General features: G+C 39.5%; 1 protein-coding gene across 1 annotated transcript in view; it reads right to left on the bottom strand.

Annotated features, from left to right (window-relative positions):
* THSD7B (thrombospondin type 1 domain containing 7B) overlaps positions 1 to 25,069 on the bottom strand; it is a 206,028-nt gene that overhangs the window by 85,135 nt on the left and 95,824 nt on the right. Inside the window, exon 5 of the mRNA XM_064585817.1 lies at positions 4,813 to 4,968. Within this exon, the coding sequence (XP_064441887.1) occupies positions 4,813 to 4,968 (156 nt within the window). The remainder of the gene's footprint in view (positions 1 to 4,812; positions 4,969 to 25,069) is intronic.

The raw sequence follows: 25,069 nt of genomic DNA, 5'->3' as shown, positions 1-25,069 counted from the left end.
TACTTTGTATAGAGTTCACCCATCAGCAATTTTTTCAGGTTATTTCTCTTTCATATATCTCTAATTATAACTCCCTGGGAGTGTATCAAAGATAAAGCAATGAATGATAAAACCTGATCCAATTTAAATTCCTCTGAAATACGTCCTAGCTTCACTTGACAAGTACCAACCTGCTGAGTACTGTTCCCCTTGTCTGCCTATTAGAGACCTGGTGGAAAGTGAGAAGGCTGGGGACAACAGCTGATTTTCTAACGTACTCCAAACGGCTGACAGCCACAAAGCTTACAGGGTTCCTGACTGAAGGGTGCCTGCCTTAAAATAATAGCCATAGTAAGATCATCTCTAGGGTAACTAATTTCTTCTGTTAGGTAATACAACATTAATGGCTTTTCCATCCTTTTCTACTATTTTTTTAATGTGAACAAAAGGAACATGCCAAAGCAATAACACAGTGACTGGGAAAAAGACTAGTGAATAGAAAAAAGTAATTATCTCCAACTTTACACATTCATTTTCTTGCTATTGTTTGCCAGTATTTCCCTCAAATCCTCTATCATATAAAATAGAGTATAAAATAACTAAGGATATATATATATGTATATATATATATATATATCTCCTAGATTTTTGCTACTAGGTTCACTGCATTTCTTTAGGGTAGGGAATTCAAATGTGAAGCTAAACAGTCCAGTTTACATCCCAGAGTTTTGTGATGTTTAATGCATTAGCTTGTGTATTCTGGCCTCTGTGGAATTCTGAATTACATTTCGTTTGTGTCGGTCAGCGGCTCTGGCAGACCCCATGGTAGGACCGTGGGACAGTCTGAGATTGAGAAGATCCCAGACCTCATGCCCGCAAGTCAGTAGAAATAAAAAAGAAGATTATTTACCATCATCGTAACATGCTTGGACTCCTTGTAGGCACAGAATCATTTCCCTAGAGGGAAAACTCCATTCCTTATTTTTTCCAGGAGGGATTAGAGGCAGGTAGTCCTGGCAGATTTTAGCAAGACCTTAAAAATCAAAATCGTCTCTGCTCTGGGAAGCATTTATAAAATGCCAAACTCCCAGACCTGAATAACAATCATTGCTGTGTATAGGCTCTTCTGTCTGGGATTACTTAGTGCCTAGGGCAGGTCATTTAGCCTAAGTATGGGCCCTGTAGAACAGAGACTGTTTCTCATCAATCCCAACATGACCCTACACATTTCAGGCGGTTGTGGTAACACTAAGACCTTCAGGTGAGAAGCTTTATTGTCTCCGCTCTTTCCTTCAGCTCCAAAGGCTGAGCCTTTCTTGGAAAAACTTACTGTTTGAGGCAAAAAAACACACATTCCAGTTACCTGCTGCTCGCAAGCTAATCTTAGAACACCCTTCTTTTCTCACACAACTGCAGTCTACTTTCCCTCTCCCTCCAAAGGTGACACACTGGAACTAAGACAAATCCCATGCCCCATGCCTTATCTCTTACATCAGTGCAATGATTGGCTCTCAAGACTAATGCGTCCCACTGGCCAATGGGGTGAATGTGGGCAGAGCACTTCCCTGCTAAGCTTGGTACTGGACTTGCGCCTTGATCCAAATTTCCTTAGGCTACAGAGGGAATCACTAAAGAAGCCCAGTGTTTGAAGGAATACTAGACTAGGGAGACAGGAAACCAGGTTCTTAGTACTGGCTTGGCCATTATTAAATCCCTGTGGGATTTAGGACAAATGGGCTCACTTCTCTATACTTTAGTTTTGAAGTATTATGAAGTATCATATCCTTGCTGAGCCTAAATGCTGATGCAAAGTTTGGCAGTATGTTAGTATCTTAGGGCTGCCAAAAGAAAATACAGCACTGGGTGATGTAAAACAACAGAATTTTTTTGTCTCACAGTTCTGGAGTCTAGAAGCCCAAAATCAAAGTGTCAGTAGAGCCATGCTCCCTCTGAATGTTCCACAGAAAGACTGCTCCCATGCCTCTCCCTAGCTTCTGGTGGTTGTCGACAATCCTTGGCATTCCTTGGTTTATACACGCATTACTCTAACATCTGCCTTTGCATAGCATTCTCCTCTGTGTATCTCTGTGTCCAAATTTCCCTCTTTCTATAAAGACATCAGTCACTAGAATAGAGCTTATCCTAATCCATTATGGCCTCATCTTAACTTGAGTCCATCTGCAATAACCCTGTTTCCAAATAAGGTCATATTCACATATACAAGGTGTTAGGAATGAAGATTTTTTTTTAAGGACACAATTCAACCCACAACAGGTGATGTCTAATGAATGATGGACTAGGGTGAATTTGCAAGAGTTGACCCATACAATAGATGAACAGGGGCGAAGAAAAGGTTTGGCATTGAAGCATCTTGGGCCCAGGGGGCAAGCAGAGGGGTCTGAATGTTGTGAGTTTCCCAGCTGAGTTCCATGGACCAGTTCAGAGTTATGTGGAAAAGGAAGATTGAAAGAAAAGTTGAAAGAGCACTTCTCACAAAAGTTTTTGTGAAAATTTGCTCAAGTAACAATTACAACACAGAATGAGGAAGAAAGCATTCTCTGAATTGCTGTAAAAATTCTATGGCCCAGAACAAAGGGGAGAAAGCATTTAATAAATATCTATTAAGTTTAACCTCAGCATTACTTCTACCATCTTGTAGTATTAGCATCTCATATTTCCTTAAGGGAGCCATCCCTTCCTGACTCTCAGTGGTGAGACTTGGCCAGCCTTGTCCCTCTAGTAGTGGACACATGCCTAGGAGTTGGCCAATCAGAGTGACTGGGTCAGGGTTATCAAATGAAAGCAGCCAATGAGATTCAATTCCAGGACTCTTCCTGGAAGTATTAAGGAAGACATTTCTTTCTACTTCCTAGGATCTAAAATCAAAATTACCTCTTTTTTCTTTTTGTGGTGAGAATTTTAAAGATTTACTCTCTTAGCAACTTACAAGTATATAATACAGTACTGTTGATTATACTTTTCATGCTACACATTGGATCCTCAGAACTTAAACTAACCTTATTAACTAGACATTTGTATCCTTTGATAAACATCTCCCCATTTTCCCCACCACCCAGCCACTGGTAACCATCATTCTACTCTGTGTTACTATAATTTCAGGTTTTTTAGAATCTACATATAAGTGAGATCATACAATATTTGCCTTTCTCTGACTTATTTCACTTTGTATAATGTCCTCAAGTTTCATCCATGTTGTCACAATGGCAGGGTTTCCATCTTTTTTATGGCTAAATAATATCACTATAAATATGTGAGCATATGTGTGGGTGCAAGCACATGCACATGTGTGTATATATCATATTCCCTTTATTCATTTATGCATCAATAGTCACTTAGGTCATTTCCATATCTTTACTATGTGGACAACACTGCAATAAACATGGGGATTCAAACAGTAGATCTTGAATTGGGTTTCTGTCACTTACAACAAAAATTATAAAATAATATGAGGCCCACTTGGCCTGGTTGGGTTCTACAGCTTTGAAAGCAAAAGGCAGCACTCAGGATAGCAAAGTTGCGTGAGTATCTACAGCCATGGCCACAGTAGCTGGCAGAGCCTGAGTCCAATCTTCCATGATTTTCTAGACAACAATCTAAATGGATTGGCACAGGTTGAACATAGGAGGGCTGGTTCCAATAACATGTAAGTCACCCTGGGGAGTCTCATATGCAGCTACAGGAGACTCACAAGGTCCAGTTTAATGGGAAATTATTTTTAATAAAAATAATACAAAATAATTCCTAAACTGAAGAGGTTTAGGGGACATTCTGGCTACAAGTCTAAATAAAAAGCAGCACGGGCCTCTTCACTGCACCCCTCCAGGTTCTACTGAGATCCAGTTTTCAATTATTTGATAAAAGAGTTAAAATTAGCTTCTTCCTCCTCAACCTAGACTCCACACACATCCTCTTGTCTTAGAATGAAAAGTCAGAATAAAGAGAAAAGCCCAGGGCATGGGTGTGTGAACTTGGACGTGCCTATGTGTGCATGTGAGCAATCTGGGAATTGCTAAACTGTGGGCTTTCAAATGGACACAGAATCAAGTTGAGAGCACTAGCTTTGTAGCATCAAGCACTTGGCCAGGTGTTCTTTCTTCGCATGTGATATCTAGGGTTAGTGCTTGGCAAACACAACCTAATTTCTGGAATGTCCTTGAAGCTCATTTCTCTTAGAAAAAGGAATATTTCTTTTTAGCATTGCTACTTAAGGGAACATAGTATCAATACAAACTGAAAGGTCAATGAAAGAGAGGTCAAGGTGTCACCAAAAACGAACTTTTGAATACAGAGATGTGTGTGTAACAGCAAATGAAAGGAAATAAGACTACAGAGGCCTACAAAATTAAACAAGCATATAAAGTTTGAAGACTCCACTTTTAGCCCAAAGATATCAAAAAGTAAACAACACACATAAATGCCCTCGTGAAAATGTGAAATAGAACATCAAATTCAGCATGAGGAAATCTGAAAATAGATAGATAGGCAAAATAGTTGTTTCCTGGTGTGATTACAGAAATCACGTCTAATTTCCTCAGTATAACCATTACACATATAAACATTGTTATACCATATTTGAGTAATAGTCACATCACCAGCTATGAACCTAACTGGAAGGTCAATCAAGGTCAGATTCTTGCTTCATGGACATGTCCCCAGCAGCCTCCCAAATAACTGAATGCTCTCAGGCTTGAGCTGGTTATCTACATTTTATAAATAAATATTGTCTTAAGCAGGCTTAATTGGCTACTTAGCTACCAGAATAATTGTGTGTACACTGGAAGTAAATGAAGCAGACACAAACAAGACACTCACCTTTTCTCCCCTGAGGATCACGGCAGTTTTCATGGATGCACAGGCCCCAGGCTGACCAGGAAGATACTATACAGTCTGTAGAGCAAGGGATATTGCAGAGCTGAGAGGCTGACGGGGCAGGTCCCAAACATAATGTCTTTTTCACAGGTCTAGAGACTAAAGGATAAAAATAAATAAATAAAATAATGGTCTATGTCACATTCAATGGATACCCCTAGAATTATTAATGCCTTTATTTATGTGCCTACCTTACCCACATCACCTTTCTGGTTAAAGAGTATATACAGGGGAGGAGCAAGATGGTGGAGGAGTAGGAGACCTAAATTTGGTCTGGTCCCAGAAATTGAGCTAGATAGGGATCAAACCATTCTGAACACCTACAAACTCAACAGGAGATCGAAGAAAAGAATAGCAGCAACTCTCTGAACAGAAAAGTGACCACTTTCTAAGGTAAGCCCTGTGGAGAAGTGAATCCGAGGTGATATTCAGGAGGATAGACAGTAGGGGAGGGGGCCCCATCGGCCGTTTCTGGCAAGTGATAGAGACATGGAGCACAAAATCGGAACTTTTAGAAGTCTGCTCCGCTGAGGGACGTTGCTCCAGTGGCTAAGCGAGCGGTGGAACCCTCGCTGGGACAGTGTGGTCTCAGGACCCTCGGGGTCACAGAAAGACCGGGGGTGCCTGAGTGCGGCAGAGCTCCCAGGTATCAGAGCGGGGAAGCCGGCTGCAGAGATGGAGCCAAGGAGTGGGCTCTCAGCTCGGGGGCTGCCATAAACTGAGATCTGCAGCACAGTCGGGCCACTGCTCCTCCAGCAGGGACCCAACAAGCGGCAGATCCGGGGAGACACTCCTTCCTCCCCCGGGAGGAGCGGCACAGGAGCGCACCGTTGGGTTTGGAGACTCCACCTGGGGTCAGGTGCCAGAGATAGAAACGCTCGGTCACAGGCCAGGTGAGCACGGAGTGCAGCCAGAGACTGGGGAGACGGGAGTGATTGACTGCTTTTCTCTGGGGGCGCACTGAGGAGTGGGGCCCAGAGTTCTCGGCTCCTCCAGGGCGGAGATTGGGAGGCTGACATTTTCACTCTCCTCCTCCAAAGCTGGACAGAAAGCTTGCAGGGAACGTAAGCTCCCGAGAGCAAACCCGAGCAGATTACTTAGCCCGGACGGGCAAGGGTGGGGCAATTCCGCCTCTGGCAAAGACATTTGGGAACCACGGCAACAACCCCTCCCCCAGAAGATCAGCAAGAACGGCCAGCCAAGACCAAGTTTACCCATCAATGACAAAGGCAGAACGCCAGCACTAAGGGAATACTGCACAGAGAATTCAGGCTTTCTTTCCCATGATTCTTTAGTCTTTCAAAGTTAATTTTTTTTCTTTTTTTTTTTTTGAATTTTTCTTTTTCCCTTTTTCAACCTACATCTTATCAATCCCTTTTTTTAAAAATCTTTTTTATTTTTCATTATTAGAGTCATATTCTATCCCTTCATACTAGTTAACCTTATTTTTGGTATATATCTAAGTTGTTCTCTCTTTAAAATTTTGGGATACAATTTCTTCTAACACACCAAAATACATCCTAAATCTCTAGAATATGGCTTTGTACCAGTCTCCTACCTTATCACATTCTCTCCCCTTTTTTTTTTTAATTTCTCTTCTTGCTTTTTTCAACCAACTTATCTTATAATTCCTTTTATAAAATCTTTTATAATTTTCATCTTTACAGTCATATTCCATCCCTTCATCATATTTATCCTTATTTTTGTACATATATAAGCTTTTCTTTCTTTAAAATTTTGGGAGGAAGTTCCTTTAACAGACCAAAATATGCCCAAAATCTAATGCGTGGAACTGATCTATTCACCAGCCTGATCATATCTGACCATATTCTTTTTTTTTTTTTATCTTTTCCTTTTCCTTTTTTTTTTCTTTTTTCTTTCTCTCTCTTTCTTTTCCCCCAGTTTCAGGTCTTTTCTGATTTGTTTAGTGTATATTTTTCTGGGGTCGTTGTTACCCTGTTAGCATTTTGCTCTGTCATTCATCTATTCTCTTCTGGACAAAATGACAAGATGTAAAAAATCACCTCAACAAAAAGAACAAGAGGCAGTACTGACTGCCAGGGACCTACTCAATACAGACATTAGTAAGATGTTGGAACTAGAGTTAAGAATGACAATTATAAAGATACTAGTTGGACTTCAAAAAAGCATGGAAGATATCAGAGAAACCCTTTCTGGAGAAATAAAAGAACTAAAGTCTAACCAAGTCAAAATCAAAATGGCTATTAATGAGGTGCAATCAAAAATGGAGGCTAGGATAAATGGGTCAGAAGAGAGAATTAGCGATATAGAACACCAAATGATGGAAAATAAAGAAGCTGAGAAAAAGAGAGAGAAACAACTACTGGATCACGGGGGCAGAATTTGAGAGATAAGTGATACCATAAGACGAAACAATATTAGAATAATTGGGATCCCAGAAGTAGAAGAAAGAGAGAGAGGGGCAGAAGGTATATTGGAACAAATTATAGCAGAGAACTTCCCGAATTTGGGGAAGGAAACAGGCATCAAAATCCAGGAGGCACAGAGAACCCCCCTCAAAATCAATAAAAATAGGTCAACACCCCAACATCTAATAGTAAAACTTATGAGTCTCAGAGACAAAGAGAAAATCCTGAAAGCAGGTCAGAAGAAGAGATCTGTAACCTACAATGGTAGAAACATTAGATTGGCAACACACCTAACCACAGAGACCTGGCAGCCCAGAAAGGACTGGCAGGATATATTCAGAGAACTAAATGAGAAAAATATGCAGCCAAGAATATTATATCCAGCTAGGCTGTCATTGAAAATAGAAGGAGAGATAAAAAGCTTCCAGGACAAACAAAAACTAAAGGAATTTGAAAACACCAAACCAGCCCTACAAGAAATATTGAAAAGGGTCCTCTAAGCAAAGAGAGAGCCTAAAAGTAACATAGATCAGAAAGGAACACAGACAATATACAGTAACAGTCACCTTACAGGCAATACAATGGCACTAAATTCATATCTTTCAATAGTAACCCTGAATGTAAATGAGCTAAATGCCCCAATCAAAAGACACAGGCTATCAGACCGGATTAAAAAACAAGACCCATCGATATGCTGTCTGCAAGAGACTCATTTTAGAACCAAAGACACCCCCAGATTGAAAGTGAGGGGGTGGAAAACCATTTACCATGCTAATGGACACCAAAAGATAGCTGGGGTGGCAATCCTTATATCAGACAAATTAGATTTTAAACCAAAGACTGTAATAAGAGATGAGGAAGGACACTATATCCTACTTAAAGGATCTATCCAACAAGAAAATCTAACAATTGTAAATATCTATGCCCCTAACATGGGAGCAGCCAATTATATAAGGCAATTAATAACAAAAGCAAAGAAACACATTGACAACAATACAATCCTAGTGGGGGACTTTAACACCCCCCTCACTGAAATGGACAGATCATCTAAGCAAAAGATCAACAAGGAAATAAAGACTTTAAATGACACACTGGACCAAATGGACTTCACAGATATATTCTGAACATTCCATCCCAAAGCAACAGAATACACATTCTTCTCTAGTGCCCATGGAACATTCTCCAGAATAGATCACACATCCTAGGTCACAAATCAGGTCTCAACCAGTACCAAAAGATTGGGATCATTCCCTGCATATTTTCAGACCACAATGCTTTGAAACTGGAACTCAATCACAAGAGGAAAGTCGGAAAGAACTCTAATACATGGAGGCTAAAGAGCATCCTACTAAAGAATAAATGGGTCAAACACGAAATTAAAGAAGAATTAAAAAAATTCATGGAAACCAATGAAAATGAAAACACAACTATTCAAAATCTTTGGGATGCAGCAAAGGCAGTCCTAAGAGGACAGTATATAGCAATACAAGCCTTTCTCAAGAAACAAGCAAGGTCTCAAATACACAACCTAACCCTACACCTAAAGAAGCTGCAGAAAGTGGCATACCTGGGTGGCTCAGTCGGTTAAGCGTCTGCCTTCAGCTCAGGTCATGATCCCAGGGTCCTGGGATCAAGTCCCGCATTGGGCTCCCTGCTCCGCGGGGAACCTGCTTCTCCCTCTGCCTCTGTCTCTTTCTCTGTCTCTCATGAATAAATAAATAAAATCTTTAAAAAAAAAAAAAGAAGCTGGAGAAAGAAGAGCAAATAAAGTGTAAACCCAGCAGAAGAAGAGAAATAATAAATAACAGAGCAGAAATCAATGAAATACACATAAAAGAACAGTAGAGCAGATCACGAAACTAGGAGCTGATTCTTGGAAAGAATTAATAAGAATGATAAACCCCTGGCCAGGCTTATCAAAAAGAGAAGAGAAAGGGCCCAAATAAATAAAATCATGAATGAAAGAGAAGAGGCAACAACCAACACCAAAGAAATACAAACAACTCTAAGAACATACTATGAGCAACTCTATGCCAGCAAATTAGATAATCTGGAAGAAATGGATGCATTCCTAGAGATGTATCAACTACCAAAACTGAACCAGGAAGAAATAGAAAACCTGAACAGACCTATAACCACTAGGAAACTGAAGCAGTAATCAAGACTCTCCCAACAAACAAGAGCCCAGGGCCAGACAGCTTCCCAGGGGAATTCTACCAAACATTTAAAGAAGAATTAATACCTATTCTTCTGAAACTGTTCCAAAAAATAGAAATGGAAGGAAAACTTCCAAACTCGTTTTATGAGGCCACCATTACCTTGATCCCCAAATCAAAGATCCCATCAAAAAGGAGAATTACAGACCAATATCCCTGATGAACATGGACGCAAAAATTCTAACCAAAATACTAGCCAATAGGATCCAACAGTACATTAAAAGGATTATTCACCACAACCAAGTGGGATTTATCCCTGGGCTGCAAGGTTGGTTCAACATCCGCAAATCAATCAATGTGATACAATACATTAACAAAAGAAAGAACAAGAATCATATGATCCTCTCAATAGATGCAGAAAAAGCTTTTGACAAAGTACAGCATCCTTTCTTGATCAAAACTCTTCAGAGTATAGGGATAGAGGGTACATACCTCAATATCATAAAAGCCATCTATGAAAAACCCATAGCCAATATCATTCTCAATGTTGAAAAACTGAGAGCTTTTCCCTAAGCTCAGGAACATGGCAGGTATGTCCACTATCACCACTATTTTTCAACATAGGTCTAGAAGTTGTAGCCACAGCAATCAGACAACAAAAAGAAAAGGTATCTGAATGAGCAAAGAAGTCAAACTCTCACTCTTTGCAGATGATATGATACTTTATGTGGAAAACCCAAAGACCACCCCAAAACTCATAGAACTCATACAGGAATTCAGTAAAGTGGCAGCATATAAAATCAATGCACAGAAATCAGTGGCATTCCTCTACACCAACAAGACAGAAGAAACAGAAATTAAGGAGTCGATCCCATTTACAATTGCACCCAAAACCATAAGATACCTAGGAATAAATCTAACCAAAGGGGCAAAGAATCTATACTCAGAAAACTATAAAATACTCATGAAAGAAATTGAGGAAGACACAAAGAAATGGAAAAATGTTCCATGCTCATGGATTGGAAGGACAAATATCGTGAAGATGTCAATGCTACCTAGAGCAATCTACACATTCAGTGCAATCCCTATCAAAATACCATCCACTTTTTTCAAAGAAATGGAACAAATAATCCTAAAATTTGTATGGAACCAGAAAAGACCCCAAATAGCCAGAGGAATGTTGAAAAAGAAAAGCATAGCTGGTGGCATCACAATCCCGGACTTCAAGCTCTATTACAAAGCTGTCATCATCAAGACAGTATGGTACTGGCACAAAAACAGACACATAGATCAATGGAACAGAATAGAGAGCCCAGAAATGGACCCTCAACTCTATGGTCAACTCATCTTCGACAAAGCAGGAAAGAATGTCCAATGGAAAAAAGACAGTCTCTTCAACAAATCGTGTTGGGAAAATTGGACAGCCACAAGCAGAAGAATGAAACTGGACAATTTCCTTACACCACACACAAAAATAGACTCAAAATGGTTGAAAGACCTAAATGTGAGATAGGAATCCATCAAAATCCTAAAGGAGAACACAAGCAGCAACCTCTTCAACCTCAGCCAAAGCAACTTCTTCCTAGAAACATCGCCAAAGGCAAGGGAAGCAAGGGCAAAAATGAACTATTGGGACTTCATCAAGATAAAAAGCTTTTGCACAGCAAAAGAAACAGTCAACAAAACCAAAAGACAACCGTCAGAATGGGAGAAGATATTTGCAAATGACATATCAGATAAAGGGCTAGTATCCAAAATCTATAAAGAACTTATCAAACTCAACACCCAAAGAACAAAGAATCCAATCAAGAAATGGGCAGAAGACATGAACAGACATTTTTCCAAAGAAGACATCCAAATGGTCAACAGACGCATGAAAAAGTGCTCAATATCACTTGGCATCAGGGAAATCCAAATCAAAACCTCAAAGAGATACCACCTCACACCAGTCAGAATGGCTAAAATTAACAAGTGAGGAAACGACAGATGTTTGTGGGGATGCGGAGAAAGGGGAACCCTCGTACACTGTTGGTGGGAAAGCAAGCTGGTGCAGCCACTCTGGAAAACAGTATGGAGGTTCCTCAAAAAGTAGAAAATAGAGCTACCATATGATCCAGCAATTGCACTACTGGGTATTTACCCCGAAGATACAAAAGGAATGAAATCTTGCCATTTGCAATGACATGGATGGAACTGGAGGGTATTATGCTGAGCGAAATAAGTCAATCAGAGAAAGGCATGTATCATATGATCTCACTGATACGAGGAATTCTTAATCTCAGGAAACTAACTGAGGGTTGCTGGAGTGGTGGGGAGTGGGAGGGTTCGGGTGGCTAGGTGATAGACATTGCGGAGGGTATGTGCTATGGTGAGCCCTGTGAATTGTGTAAGACTGATGAGTCACAGACCTATACCTCTGAAACAAATAATACATTATATGTTAAAAAAAAAGAAGAAGAGGGGCGCCTGGGTGGCTCAGTCGTTGGGTGTCTGCCTTCGGCTCAGGTCATGATCCCTAGGGTCCTGGGATCGAGCCCCACATCGGGCTCCCTGCTCTGTGGGAAGCCTGCTTCTCCTTCTCCCACTCCCCTGCTTGTGTTCCCTCTCTCGCTCTGTCAAATAAATAAATAAAATCTTTAAAAAAAAAAAAAGAAGAAGAAGATAGTAGGAAGGGAAAAATGAAGGGGGGGAAATTGGAGGGGGAGACAAACCATGAGAGACTATGGACTCTGAGAAACAAACTGAAGGTTCTAGAGGGGAGGGGGTGGGGGGATGGGTTAGCCTGGTGATGGGTATTAAAGAGGGCATGTACTGGGCGCCTGGGTGGCTCAGTTGGTTAAGCGACTGCCTTCGGCTCAGGTCATGATCCTGGAGTCCCAGGATCGAGTCCCGCATCGGGCTCCCTGCTTGGCAGGGAGTCTGCTTCTCCCTCTGACCCTCCCCCCCTCATGTGCTCTCTCTCATTCTAATAAATGAAATCTTAAAAAAAGAAACTATTAAAGAGGGCATGTACTGAATGGCACTGGGTGTTATACGCAAACAATGAATCATGGAACACTACATCAAAAACTAATGATGTAATGTATGGTGATTAACATAACATAATAAAAAAATGAATAAATATTTTGAGTAAGAAAAAAGTTAAAAATAAAAAATATGTAAAAAAATAAAAAGTATATACAAAAAAAACCATAAACACTCTCTAATACTTGCTTATCTCTACACTATTAACATTTGGGGTGAGAAAAGGTAAAAAAAAAAAAAAGACAGCAACAAAGGGCATGCACTTGAGTTTCCTGCTTCACAGAGTAGTCCCTGGGAATTCAAAAGAGGACTGGAAAAAATATAGATACAAATTATCTAGAGTTATGATTTAAAAAAAAATAAATGGCTTTGTGAAGTTTCAAGATGAGTCAATCTTGACTATATAAATGACTAGGTTGCTGCGAAAAAATCAAAATCGAACCCCTGAGGTGGGGTGTTTAGCATAACCAATCTACTGCTGTTACTCCCCTGAGGGGTGGAGCTCTCAAAGACACAGAAGAAAAAATGTTCTTAGAAAAGAAGAAAAATCAGGATCTGTGACTGCAGAATTAGCCCTTTGAAGTCAGTTTCATTAGTGAGGCTTTCCAGAAGCACAAGGAATGTCCGAGAAGCCATGGGGTGACACCAAATTAGGAGCCTTCCAGCCCTTCCTGGTGCACCTGCACCCAGATTGCACCCAGAACTGGGTCACTTCAGGATGCAGTGACCATCTGGCCATGAGTGGCACTCACCAAGTGCCTTCTCCATGCAGATCTACTCCGGGCACCATGAAAATACACAGATGAAGGAGATGAGATCCTGATTCTCATGGAGATTATAACAGGATAGGAGTTAAGACAGAAATGACACAATAAAAGAAGAGCCAAGGGGCTCCTGGGTGGCTCAGTCATTAAGCAGTTGCCTTTGGCTCAGGTCATGATCTCAGGGTCCTGGAATCGAGCCCCGCATTGGGCTCCCCGCTCAGCGGGAAGCCTGCTTCTCCCTCTCCCACTCCCCCTGCTTATGTTCCTTCTCTCACTGTCTCTCTCTCTCTCAAATAAATAAATAAATAAATAAATAAATCTTTAAAAAAATAAAAAATAAAAAAAAGAAGAGCCAAATGCAAAAGTATGTTTGCACCGAGTGAGCCCACACTACAGTGGTTTTGGAGCAGTTCAGAGCTTGTGAACAAATGGTTTAAGTTCAGATGGTTTTATCTTATGAACTGGCTTGTACTATTGTCTAAATATTTCCCATATGTCATGTCCACCCCGCTAAGCAGATTAGAAGTGCTTCAAAGACAAAGACGAGTGTGACAGGGCTGGTGGTAAATCACACCATCTACTTTGCTTCTTCACTCTTTACATGGATGTCAGTTAAATCTGGTAAAGATGGCAATAAATTGCAGCTCTGACCAGCAGGGAAACAAAAGCAAAAAAAAAAAAAAAAAAATACTGTTTTCAAGAAGTTGTAACCCACGGGGGAAGAAGTGTTCCTAATGAACAGTAGGGCAGCTTGAGGTGCTTATGAGGGCGAACGGGAAAAACAAAAGGTCATGAAGAATAATGTTTTGTTTGCAACTAATTCTTGTATATTTTGCCAAAAGGATTTGACCTGACTTAAAGTAAAAGACAGGGGTAAAGCAAGATGGTCAGTGTAAATGTCAAAGTTCACAAGCCATGTGGAGGAGGCAGGGACATGAAGAGAGAATAGATACTGAGGGTGACTGAGGGGTTACCTGGGGAGGCTGAGGAGAGGTGGTGATCAGAGATTGTGTTGGCCAGAACGACAGTGAGATGTGGGTTTGGAGTGACTGGGACTGGGAGGTACATATGACACTGGTGGATTGTGGCTAAAGAAGACCCTGTGATATACTTCAATAAGATGAAAACAAAGAAAGAAGAAGATGGCCACCCACCCTCACCACCACCACGACCACCACCTGTGATTTGGGGAAGGGCCCTGTGATTCCTTCCCCAGGAGTGAGCAAGAGAAGACACACAAGACTACTATTCACTGAATACATTATGCATTCATTCCAAAACCATTAGTACCCACTTTAAATCAGACCTTCTTGGATGGTGTCTGCTTTCAAGGAGCTCTCAATCAAGAAGGGTAAGTCAAGTAGCACATTAACAAAATTGATGGAAAGTGATGCTTCAGAGCATCGCTGGAATGGAAAGCTGTACAGCCAGAGGTCTTAAGACAGAAGTGCCTTTGGGTCGGGGCTCATGCTTGTTAGCATGTGTTCTCATGAACTCTAATGTTAGTTTCCCCCCAAAAAACTAAGTAGTGATGGAAAAGGAAGTAGGACTTGTAAACTAATCAATCTACTTATTTAATAAACATTTTTAGTGCATGCCGGGCACTGGTTATAAATGAATTCTTTTAACAACTTTGAGATATATGTTCTTACTATCTCAAATTAAAAATGGGGGTCCTGCAATGTTTACTCACTTGCTCACATTCTTAATTAGTCAGGAGCAGAGTTGAGATTGGGATCCAGCCAGCCTGGCTCCAGAGTCTGTGCTCTTAACCACTGTATAATATGTGGTCTTATTATAGGTCATTCAACCTATACTGATAAGTACCTACCATCAGTCAACACTGTGCTAGGTGCTGAACCAGAGCAGAGAATAAAAAAGACAAGGTCCCAGTCCGCATGGAACCCATATTTCCGTATGACTCGATACTAACCATACATGAATTCATGAGCCCCAACAACAAGACAGGAAAGCTGTTACTGCTGCTTCTGTTTCCTTTGTCATGGCTGTCTTACTGCAACACCAGACAGATTTCAGGTGTCTGATGATCAATGCTGAGAAGATACCCCAAACCCCTCAGGTCCAAGACCCAGCAGACACTTGCTGCTACAACTTTTGTACTTAACATGGAACCCTGCCATTGAAACTAATCAATCTACCAGTGCAGCACCTGGGCCCACAAGAGGCCTTCACTAATCTCATTAGAAGCTCCTGAATGTCTGTCTTCAGATAGGCAGTGCAGTTGGAAAGAGACTGGGAACATCTCTTGTGTCAAGGACAATGTTTTTACAGACCACTATTTTTATCTGGCTTATTTTCAGAGAGCTACTGGGAATGTCTGGCATTAGGGGGTTAAGTCCCTCACGGTCCGCATTGATAAGTACTTAACCATCAATCAGTTCACTGTTGGATATTAGGGATAACTGTACTCCTAAGATACGGAAGTCAGGAGAGACATGGTGTGCTAGAGAGGAGCTGTGGGGGGGTGTTCCCTGGAGACTATTAAGTGACATAATTAGGAGGCCCAGGGGTGGGAGTGAGGCCATTTGTCAGAGCACTCACGCCTCTTTAGCACCTACTGCTTTGACAGACAGTAGATCTTAATCCATATAGGTAAATTCTTCCAGTCCCAGGCGACATGTCTAAGATGCTTCATTTAGGCACTGAATCAATGTACTTGGGTCAACCTATCTCTATCTCAGACCCTCTGGGCTACATTTGTTCTAGAAATAAATCATAAATAAGTCACAAAGCACTTACCAGCTTCAGACTACTTAGGTAGTTTTCTCCCCAAGAACAGCAAACACAGAATATCTCTATGCTTATTGGCTATTTAGAGCTAGAAGGGCTAATTTAGCTTAATTCGTCAATTTTACTGAAACCCTGAGCTTCAAAGACATTAGATAGTCTAATGTCTCCAAATTCACTCAGCAAGTCCAGGGCAAAGCAAGACCTAAGCCTTGTGCCAGGGGGTTGACTCAACTCTACCTGTCCCTGTTGGTTTTCCTTCCATGGAATGAAGCCATCAGACAGGACATACAAGGTTGTATGTACCGAGGCTATTTTGTTGATGAATCACAGTGACCACAGTGGAGGCAGTCAGTGACACAACAGACCCAAGACGTCCATGAAGGCTGCAAACTCACAATAACCTTTTATATAAAACCCAAATCCTTCCCCTACTTCATTGCTACTTTTAAACTCCTCCAAATACTCATCCAGACCTCCCCCACCAAGGAGGAGGTAGTGAGACTGAACTTTGCTCCACTCAAATGACTATTTACTTCTTTTATTTGTGGCAATTCACATTGTAATATAATTATCTTGGCAGGTGGATAGGATGTGCGGACGACATGGACCACCTGGATTTGGACGGTTTGTGTAGTTTACTTGGCCAAACTCCAGCCATGATGTTTATAGAAAGAATTGCTGTTTTTCTACTCATCTGAAACCTTTTCTCTGGATATACTGACTGAAATAACTTTATTTCTATTTACCAACTCTGTCATCTCTGATGCAATTAATCCTTGCTCTAATCAGTGCAGGTTTGTGTTTGTCTCTTTTATACCAGATGTTTTGTTTTGTTTTTTAAAGATTTATTTATTTATTTATTTGACAGAGAGAGAGCAGGGGGAAGGGCAGAGGGAGAGGGAGAGCAGCAGACTCCCCGCAGAGCAAGGAGCCCCATGTGGAGCTCAATCTCATGATCCCAAGATCATGACCTGAGCTGAAACCAAGAGTCAGATGCCTAACCAACCAGGCCACCTAGGCACCCCCCAGATGCCTTTTAGACCATGTCACCTTGATGCCTTCTGTCATTCATGTGCTGATCAACTGCCTGACTAGATAAGCAGCTACCCAAGGTCTTTTTTTTTTTTTAATTTTATTATGTTATGTTAGTCATCATACAATACATCATTAGTTTTTGATGTGGTGATCCACGATCCATTGTTTTCGTATAACACCCAGTGCTCCATGCAGTACGTGCCCTCCTTAATACCCATCACCGGGCTAACCAATCCCCCCTCCCCCCTCCCCTCTAAAACCCTGTTTGTTTCTCTGAGTCCATAGTCCCTCATGGTTCATCTCTCCCTCTGATTTTCCCCCTTCATTTTTCCCTTCCTTCTCCTAATGTCCTCCATGCTATTCCTTATGTTCCACAAATAAGTGAAACCATACGATAATTGACTTTCTCTGCTTGACTTATTTCACTTAGGATAATCTCCTCCAGTCGAATCCATGTTGATGTAAAAGTTGGGTATTCATCCTTTCTGATGGCTGAGTAATATTCCATTGTATATATGGACCACATCTTCTTTATCCATTCATCTGTTGAAGGGCATCTCGGCTCTTTCCACAGTTTGGCTACTGTGGACATTGCTGCTATGAACATTGGGGTGCATATGGCCCTTCTTTTCACTACATCTGTGTCTTTGGGGTAAATACCCAGGAGTGCAATTGCTGGGTCATAGGGTAGCTCTATTTTTAAATTTGCAGGCAGCAAAGTCAGTCCCTAAAGAGACTTCTCATGGCCACAAAGTGTTAAAGAGCCAAAATAACTTTCAACTCAGAAACTGAGATTGCTACATAGTGGTAGCTTTCCAAGTACTAGGGAATATATTATAATATTATAAGTGATTGTACATATGCAATAGTCATTAATACTTTGAATATTCTGGTCCTAACCTGGCATTTTTCATTTGCAATAAGAAATTATTACATTGACCTGCCTTATAAGAAATGTGAAAGTCTGCTACTAATGATTGCAAAGTTGTCTTAAATAATGAACTGCTCCATGAACAGAATGCTAATTAACAAAAGGGAAAATATGCTGGGTAGGTGATATGTTTAATGTTAAAAAAACAAACACACAAAAAACTGTTCTTATTTTAGAAATGTACAATATTCATGATTTTCCTTAATGACAAAGTGATTTCAGATGAGCATACAAATTCAATCAAAATGACTGGTAATTAAGAAGAAAAATGCCTGTTGTGACATTAGTATGTGACTGCCATTGTAAAGAAAAATGAGGACCTTCACATTTTATTTTTTGAGACTAAATCAAGCTCTAATTTGAATTAACACAGAAATAAGTTGGCAAAGGTTCAATATAAGTATATCATCCCCCACCCCTACTGATAACCATTTTGTAAGACCTTAATTTCAATGCCCTTTAATACTCAAGAAGAAATTAAACTGAAATTGCATCATAATAATATTTAATTAATAATAATTAATAACCTGTTACTCTTTCTGTAATGAAAAAAGTGAGTTATATTTGCTTAAAGTAAAAAGAGCTATCACAGGAGCCAATGATGTTTTCTTGTCTTTTAACATATCTATTACTGGATGAAAAATCAAGTCAGTCTTTGAAAATTCAGAAAGTGTTTGAGGTAATTCTGCCATGGCATAATGGAGCTCACCTTCCCTCTGTACAGAAAGAAGTGTCTTGAAGATGGTCAAGGAATTAGTCACAAGATATTCATTTTTTTCCTACTATTTTCAAGGAGGTGGAGATGAAAAAAAAAAATACAGGTGATGCTACTTCCTGGGGACTCAAAATCTGGACTATTTTGCTGCTTTTTATCTTCGTGATACCAAAATCCTCCTGCAAATAATACATTCCATCTTCAGTTGATTTTACGTAAGATATTTGATTTCTAGAATGACATCAACCTTCACAAAGAAGCTAGACAAAAAAAGTTATATTTATTTCAACTTTCCAAATCAAATGCAGGTACTGTAAATCCCAAAGGGAATTCTCATTCAAAGCTTAGAACCCCCTCATTCCATGGGCTCTCCAAGAACAACCATAATAGAAATAGCAATTGCTAAGATTTAATTCAAAACTAATGAAAGAGCCTACTTATGTAAAAATGCTGCTTTCTAAATGATTTTTGAGAAACAATACTGCCTCTGACATATTCATTTAGGGCGTATACTGACTTGGCAGAAATTCAATCCACCTTACTGCTAAAATAAATAGGCCTCTTCTACAGACTGAAGGAGTCAAATGGTTGAAGGGGAAAGATAAATAATATCACAATTCTAACCAGAAAGCTATTTTCCTTCAAGAAGCTTCATGTATTATTTCAATTGCCTTTTGCCACTGGGATTTGCAAAATAATGGATCATTCTTTTAACTTAGGGGATAGAATAAAAGCAATCTGTCTTCTAGCACTTATAGGCAGCTTAAAGAATTAAATCACATCTCATCCTATTATACCTAATAAAGCTTAATTTTAGCCATATTGTGACTCTCTTGGCAAAGTTCCATGCAATACAACTTGGCAGGAAGATGCATGTGTATGTACCACAAATTTAATACCTAAAAATAATTCCTGCAATTAGAAATAATTATGGGAAATGTGACCACATATCAAAGAGTTTTCCAAATTTCATTCATTTCATAAAGCCAATCAGAAAATGCCTAAGTGATTTTCTTAATGCCACAGAGTAACAACACTCTAGGTAAAGATGGAAAACAATATTCTGAATACAAATGAAGGCAAAATAAATGAGGTACCTGTACAATTCTGGAAAGAAATCAGAATCAATATCCAACAATTACACAATATAGCAGCCTTTGGGCCAATATTCATATATTTCTATTATCATATAGTCTCACCTCTGTTCCCTTTTTTAAGAATTTCTTTCTGATTGTTTCTCAGCCTTTTAGCTCAGAGCTAAAAGTAGGGTACAGAGAGGGTAGAAGGAACAAAAGCTGACCTAAATGGCATCTTTCAGAGTGTACAGTTAAAAATACCATTATTGATGAGAAAGAATAGAAAGGAGATCAATGCAAGATGGGGAAGTGTTCAGGCAAGGAGAAAAAGTGAAAAGGCAGAGAGGCAGGTAAGAGGAAGAGTTACCTCCCAAGCTGTCAGGGGCATAACTAAGCAACATCAAGGAAGTACAGCTTTTGCAAGGGTTTTAGCGCGCCGTACTCTTTCTACTCACAGCACTTTGCAACCTACAGTTCATTTCCCCATAGAAACAATGACAAGAGCTGAATGAGAACAAGTTTTCCAAGGAATGACCACAAATGCCTCTTTTACTGATTAATGTTAGTAATAATCACTAATATATACTAGCAACCCACTTGGTTCTAGGCACTGTGCTAAGGACTTACATGCAATTTCTCATTCATCACAATCACTTGGAAGTAAGTATCATTATCATGTCCACTCAGTAGATGAAATAACTGAGGATAAATTATTTGTCCTAAATGACAAAGCTAATATGTGACAAACACAGGTCCAGGGTTCTTCAAAGCCCCTAATCTAATACTAGGCTCTACTGTGATTTTATATTTGCAGTAAAAATTATGATAGAAAAAAACCCTGCTGGGAACACCTGGGTGGCTCAGTTGGTTAAGCATCTGCCTTAGGCTCAGGTCATGATCTGTGAGTCGTGGGATCGAGCCCCATGTCAGGCTCCCTGCTCAGTGGGGAGTCTGCTCCTCCCTCTCCCTCTGCCCCTCCACCCACTCATGATCTCTCTTGCTCTCTCTCTCAAATGAATAAAATCTTAAAAAAAGAAAAAACCCTGCTGTAATCATAATAATTGATCAGGAAAATAAATAGGTGACCCTGCTGCCTACTTCCAAAAATGTTTGAAGTAAGATAAAAATAGAAAAAAAGTAGTTTAAAAAATACCAATGGTAAAGGCCAAACCCCAAGAAAGATAACTGTTGTTAAAGGAAAATGAGGAGGTAGGAATGGTATTTTTGATGTGATTCTGAAAGGTAAAGGTTTGAGGGAGGGGGCAGATGAAATTAGATTATAATGACCACTTTCATCCTAAAACTTAGCTTAAGGCCATTCCTAAGGAATTACAGTGAGTTCACAATCAGCAAACCCCTGCTCCCTTAAGATTTCTTAAGGAGCAAAAGATGACCAAAGAAACCCTTAAGGCAGCTTTGAAAACAGGGAAAGGTGACAAGTCCAAGTGCGTGCCTAGCTCACCTTCCACTGGGTACCCCTAGTATCCCTAACACAATCCTCTCTCTTATCAACCATATCCAATCCAGCAAAGGAGCAAGGGCAGAGGTGACAGCAAGACATCTCTAAGTCCCCTGAGCAAAACTGAAAGGAAGAGGATGTTTTAAAAAAGAGAAGAAAAATAAAAACATGGTTGAGATAAGGATGTCTCAGAGGAGGGGGAAAGGAGCAGGAAGATCTGGTAAGAAGAGTATGAGGGAGACATATTTCTCACCTTTGTTATATTCTATCCTGCCTAAGGAGCCTTTGTAAACATCTTTTTCCTCATGGCCCCTCCCTCCCCCAAGGTATTTTCATACCACAAATATACTGTATATATGTGTATGCTTTATATATAAAAAGTGTAAGAAAGCAGAGCTGGGTCTCCCAGACTTCGGTCCTGGTCACAAGATGCCCTATTATTCCACCAGAAGCCAGCAAGGCAGACCTTCATTTGTGTTGATTTAGAAGGTGGCATTTCAACCTGGGAATAGCTGAATGGAAACTTTTAATAATGGTAACAAGAAGGGGAAATCCATATTTCCTAAGGCAACACGAATCTCTAAAAACAACATCACAAACTCCAAAACTTAAAGCTCTAAGAGTCAAGGGCGCCTGGGTGGCTCAGTTGGTTAAGCGACTGCCTTCGGCTCAGGTCATGATCCTGGAGTCCCTGGATTGAGTCCCGGAGCCCGCTTCTCCCTCTGACCCTCCCCCCTCTCATGTGCTCTCTCTCATTCTCTCTCTCTCATATAAATAAATAAAATCTTTAAAAAAAAAAAAAAGTTCTAGGAGTCAAAAAAAAAACTTAAAAAAAAAAAACGAAAGAAAAAGGCAGGGGGGGGATATGTGGTATTTATTTTAAAGAGCCAGGAAAGAACTATTTGTCTCTAAAATAAATATGCACACCATCCTGTTTTTAAAGTAAGGGATATTGAAGGCCTCGCTATACGTGATATCCTTGTTAGCATATGCTACTTTAAATGTGCAAATCATTTTAGACTGAACAAGTTAATTCAACTTCAAAGGAAGGCTCATGGGATTCACCAGGTCCCTAAGTAGTGATAGGAACGACACTGCATAATAATTTTTAAAATGCAGAATAGCTCATTCTTTTGTATGAGAATCTGCTTTATCCATTTTTGAAGTAAAACAAAAATTACAAACCAAAACCTTTGCATTGCAAAGCTAGATGAAAGCTCCTTCCTCCCAGGCCTATGCAGACATTGCAAGTCCTACATTGCATAGCTAGCTCTTCACTATGTCAAGGCCAACATTATAAATTAGTAGCTTTCAACCTGCTTAAACCAACAGGGTCCAACACAGTCCCAATTCAGAAGCACTGGGTCAGAATTGGGAAGGGGGTAGGTAGCAGAGAGTACAGTAAAGATTTACATCTTTAAAAATCTTTATAATTAGCAGGTTGGGGAGTCCTTGCTCCAAGTAATTTATGATCATTTTGAAAACCAATTGACAAAATACAATTATTTTTAAAAAACCATTAAGCTGATAATCTATTACATGAATTGGGTAAATTTCTTGGCGATTGAGCTTCTGTAAAATAAAAGGACTATCCAATATTTCTCACCTTTGTTATATTCTATCCTGCCTAAGGAGCATCTGTAAACATCTTTTTCCTAATGGCCCCTCCCTCCCCAAGGTATTTTCATACCACAAATATACTGTATATATGTGTATGCCTTATATATAAAAAGTGTAAGATTTTTTTCATCCCATGAACCAATTTTTGTTCCTTTGGGGGCAATATCATCCTCCACTGGGAATGAATGGAGTAGAACACATACTGAACTTAAATTGTGTGCTGAGCAACTTACAAGTATATTCTGATTTAATTAGCAAAAGTTTCTGTGAAGTACTACTAATATCTGCAGTTACCAGTGAGACAACTGAAGTTTTAAAAGTCTGCCCAAGCTTCAGTAATAAGTAAATGCAGAGGCAGGACTTGAACCTAGCCGGTGTGATTCTAGTTTACCCTCTTTATCACCATGTTAGACTCTTCCAGCTGAAGGCTCTAAAATTAATGGATTCATCACATATTTCCATGGCTCCTGGCTAGAATCTTTTTTTTTATTTGACTACAGTGCTTCTCAATACCTGTTTCTTTTTCTTGAAGAAGGAATCTATATGCTGATATTTTCATTGCAATAGCAAGAGACAATTCCATTAACCAATAAGATATGCTATTTTCTGATGCATTCACAGAATAGACAATTTAATACAGCTGACACACTGTATAATTTTATGAATATTTTACCTAAATACTAATCATATTATTAAAAAGTTGTCTTAAGGAGCGTCTGGATGGCTCAGTCGTTAAGCATCTGCCTTCGGCTCAGGTCATGATCCCAGGGTCCTGGGATCAAGCCCCGCATCGGGTTCCCTGCTCAGCGGGGAGCCCGCTTCTCCCTCTCCCACTCCCCCTGCTTGTGTTCCCTCTCTCACTGTGTCTCTCTCTGTCAAATAAATAAATAAAATTTAAAAAGAAAAGTTGTCTTAAGAAGTTGCATACTATATTTTTTTACATTTATATACATCATCAGAACAAAATAGGCTATAAGATCAAAAGGACAGTGGTTTATATTTTAAAGTATTATAATTGTCTTCTATGAAGTCTTAATTTGCAAGAGAAAGCATTGAAAAATAATGAGGATAATTATTTGATTTAAAAACACAGTTAGTTGATTCTATATTAAAAGCAGCATGGATGCGTTTCTAGCTTACTAGACGCAAATAATTCTGAAAGTGTTATTACCTATTTTCTGATTCTGAAAGTGTTATTACCTATTTTTAAAAGACTAGGTGAGTTGAATTGTTCAAAATAAAATAGATTTTTACAACATAAAAAGAGATATAGTTGCATGCAATAATCATTTTGTTTTTTTTAACATTTATATTTTCTTAATTCAGGTGCTCTAACAAATAGTTTTGTTCAACCCAATGAAGCTCGAAGGTAAGATACATTTATTATGACTAATATTATTTTGGAGGTGGGGAACCCTGAAAGAATAGTAGTGGTTGTTTAGAAAATTTTTAGACCTTTGGTAGCTCGAAATCCTGAATGTAGCGAACTCAGCACAAAAGTTAGGGAGCCTTCAGGGGCTCTCTACGGGAGATTACACAGAATCATGAAGCATCTCACCTGAGGACCAGCACCCCTATCCAGAACCATCTTGCTTCAAATCTGACTCAACAGAATCCAAACAGGACATATGCTCCTAATACCATCATTTCTGCTCTCTGACAGATTACCTGTCCTGAGAACAAAGACAAGACCACATCTTGTAGGTCACCAGCAAAAACCAATTTTGTTCTCTCTACTTAAACTGATGGCCAACTATTCATATAAGACATGTCTCATCTAGAGTTATTTTCTTCTCTTATATTTGTAATGATCAAAAACATTATAAGAGAGAATGCTACATTTTTAAAGAAGAGAAACCTCTCATTTTTTTTTTTCCTGAATTGGTACTCATGGTCTGAGGAAGTTTTATGTCAAAGGGTAACCAGCCAGATCCTAAAGAAAATGGTAGCCTACTTGGAATATCCCTTCCTTTTAGAGATATGCTCCCTCGTGGAATCTAGGAATGGAAAAGATTCTTAATGATATCTTATACAATATCCTATTTATACAAATGAGAAAATCAAGGCCTAAAGCAGTTATATGACTTGTTCAAGACCAACAGGTAGTGTAAGTATCAACTTAGAATCCCCTGTCCTGATATTTAGTTGATTCATTTACGCTGCCTCTAGTTAAAAATTAAAAAATAAAAATAAAAAATCCTTAATTAACCTTATCATATCCCATTCACATTTATACTTTATATACATTTAAGCCATGTTTTTTTCTTTTTTTAAAAGCT

This window comes from Mirounga angustirostris, unplaced genomic scaffold (assembly GCF_029215605.1).
Source record: "Mirounga angustirostris isolate CCGP_5_RB_7025 unplaced genomic scaffold, mMirAng1.0.hap1 SCAF_3, whole genome shotgun sequence".
Lineage (NCBI taxonomy): Eukaryota > Metazoa > Chordata > Mammalia > Carnivora > Phocidae > Mirounga > Mirounga angustirostris.
Note: the sequence above shows the minus strand (reverse complement) of the source record. Positions and strands in the feature narration are given on the sequence as shown.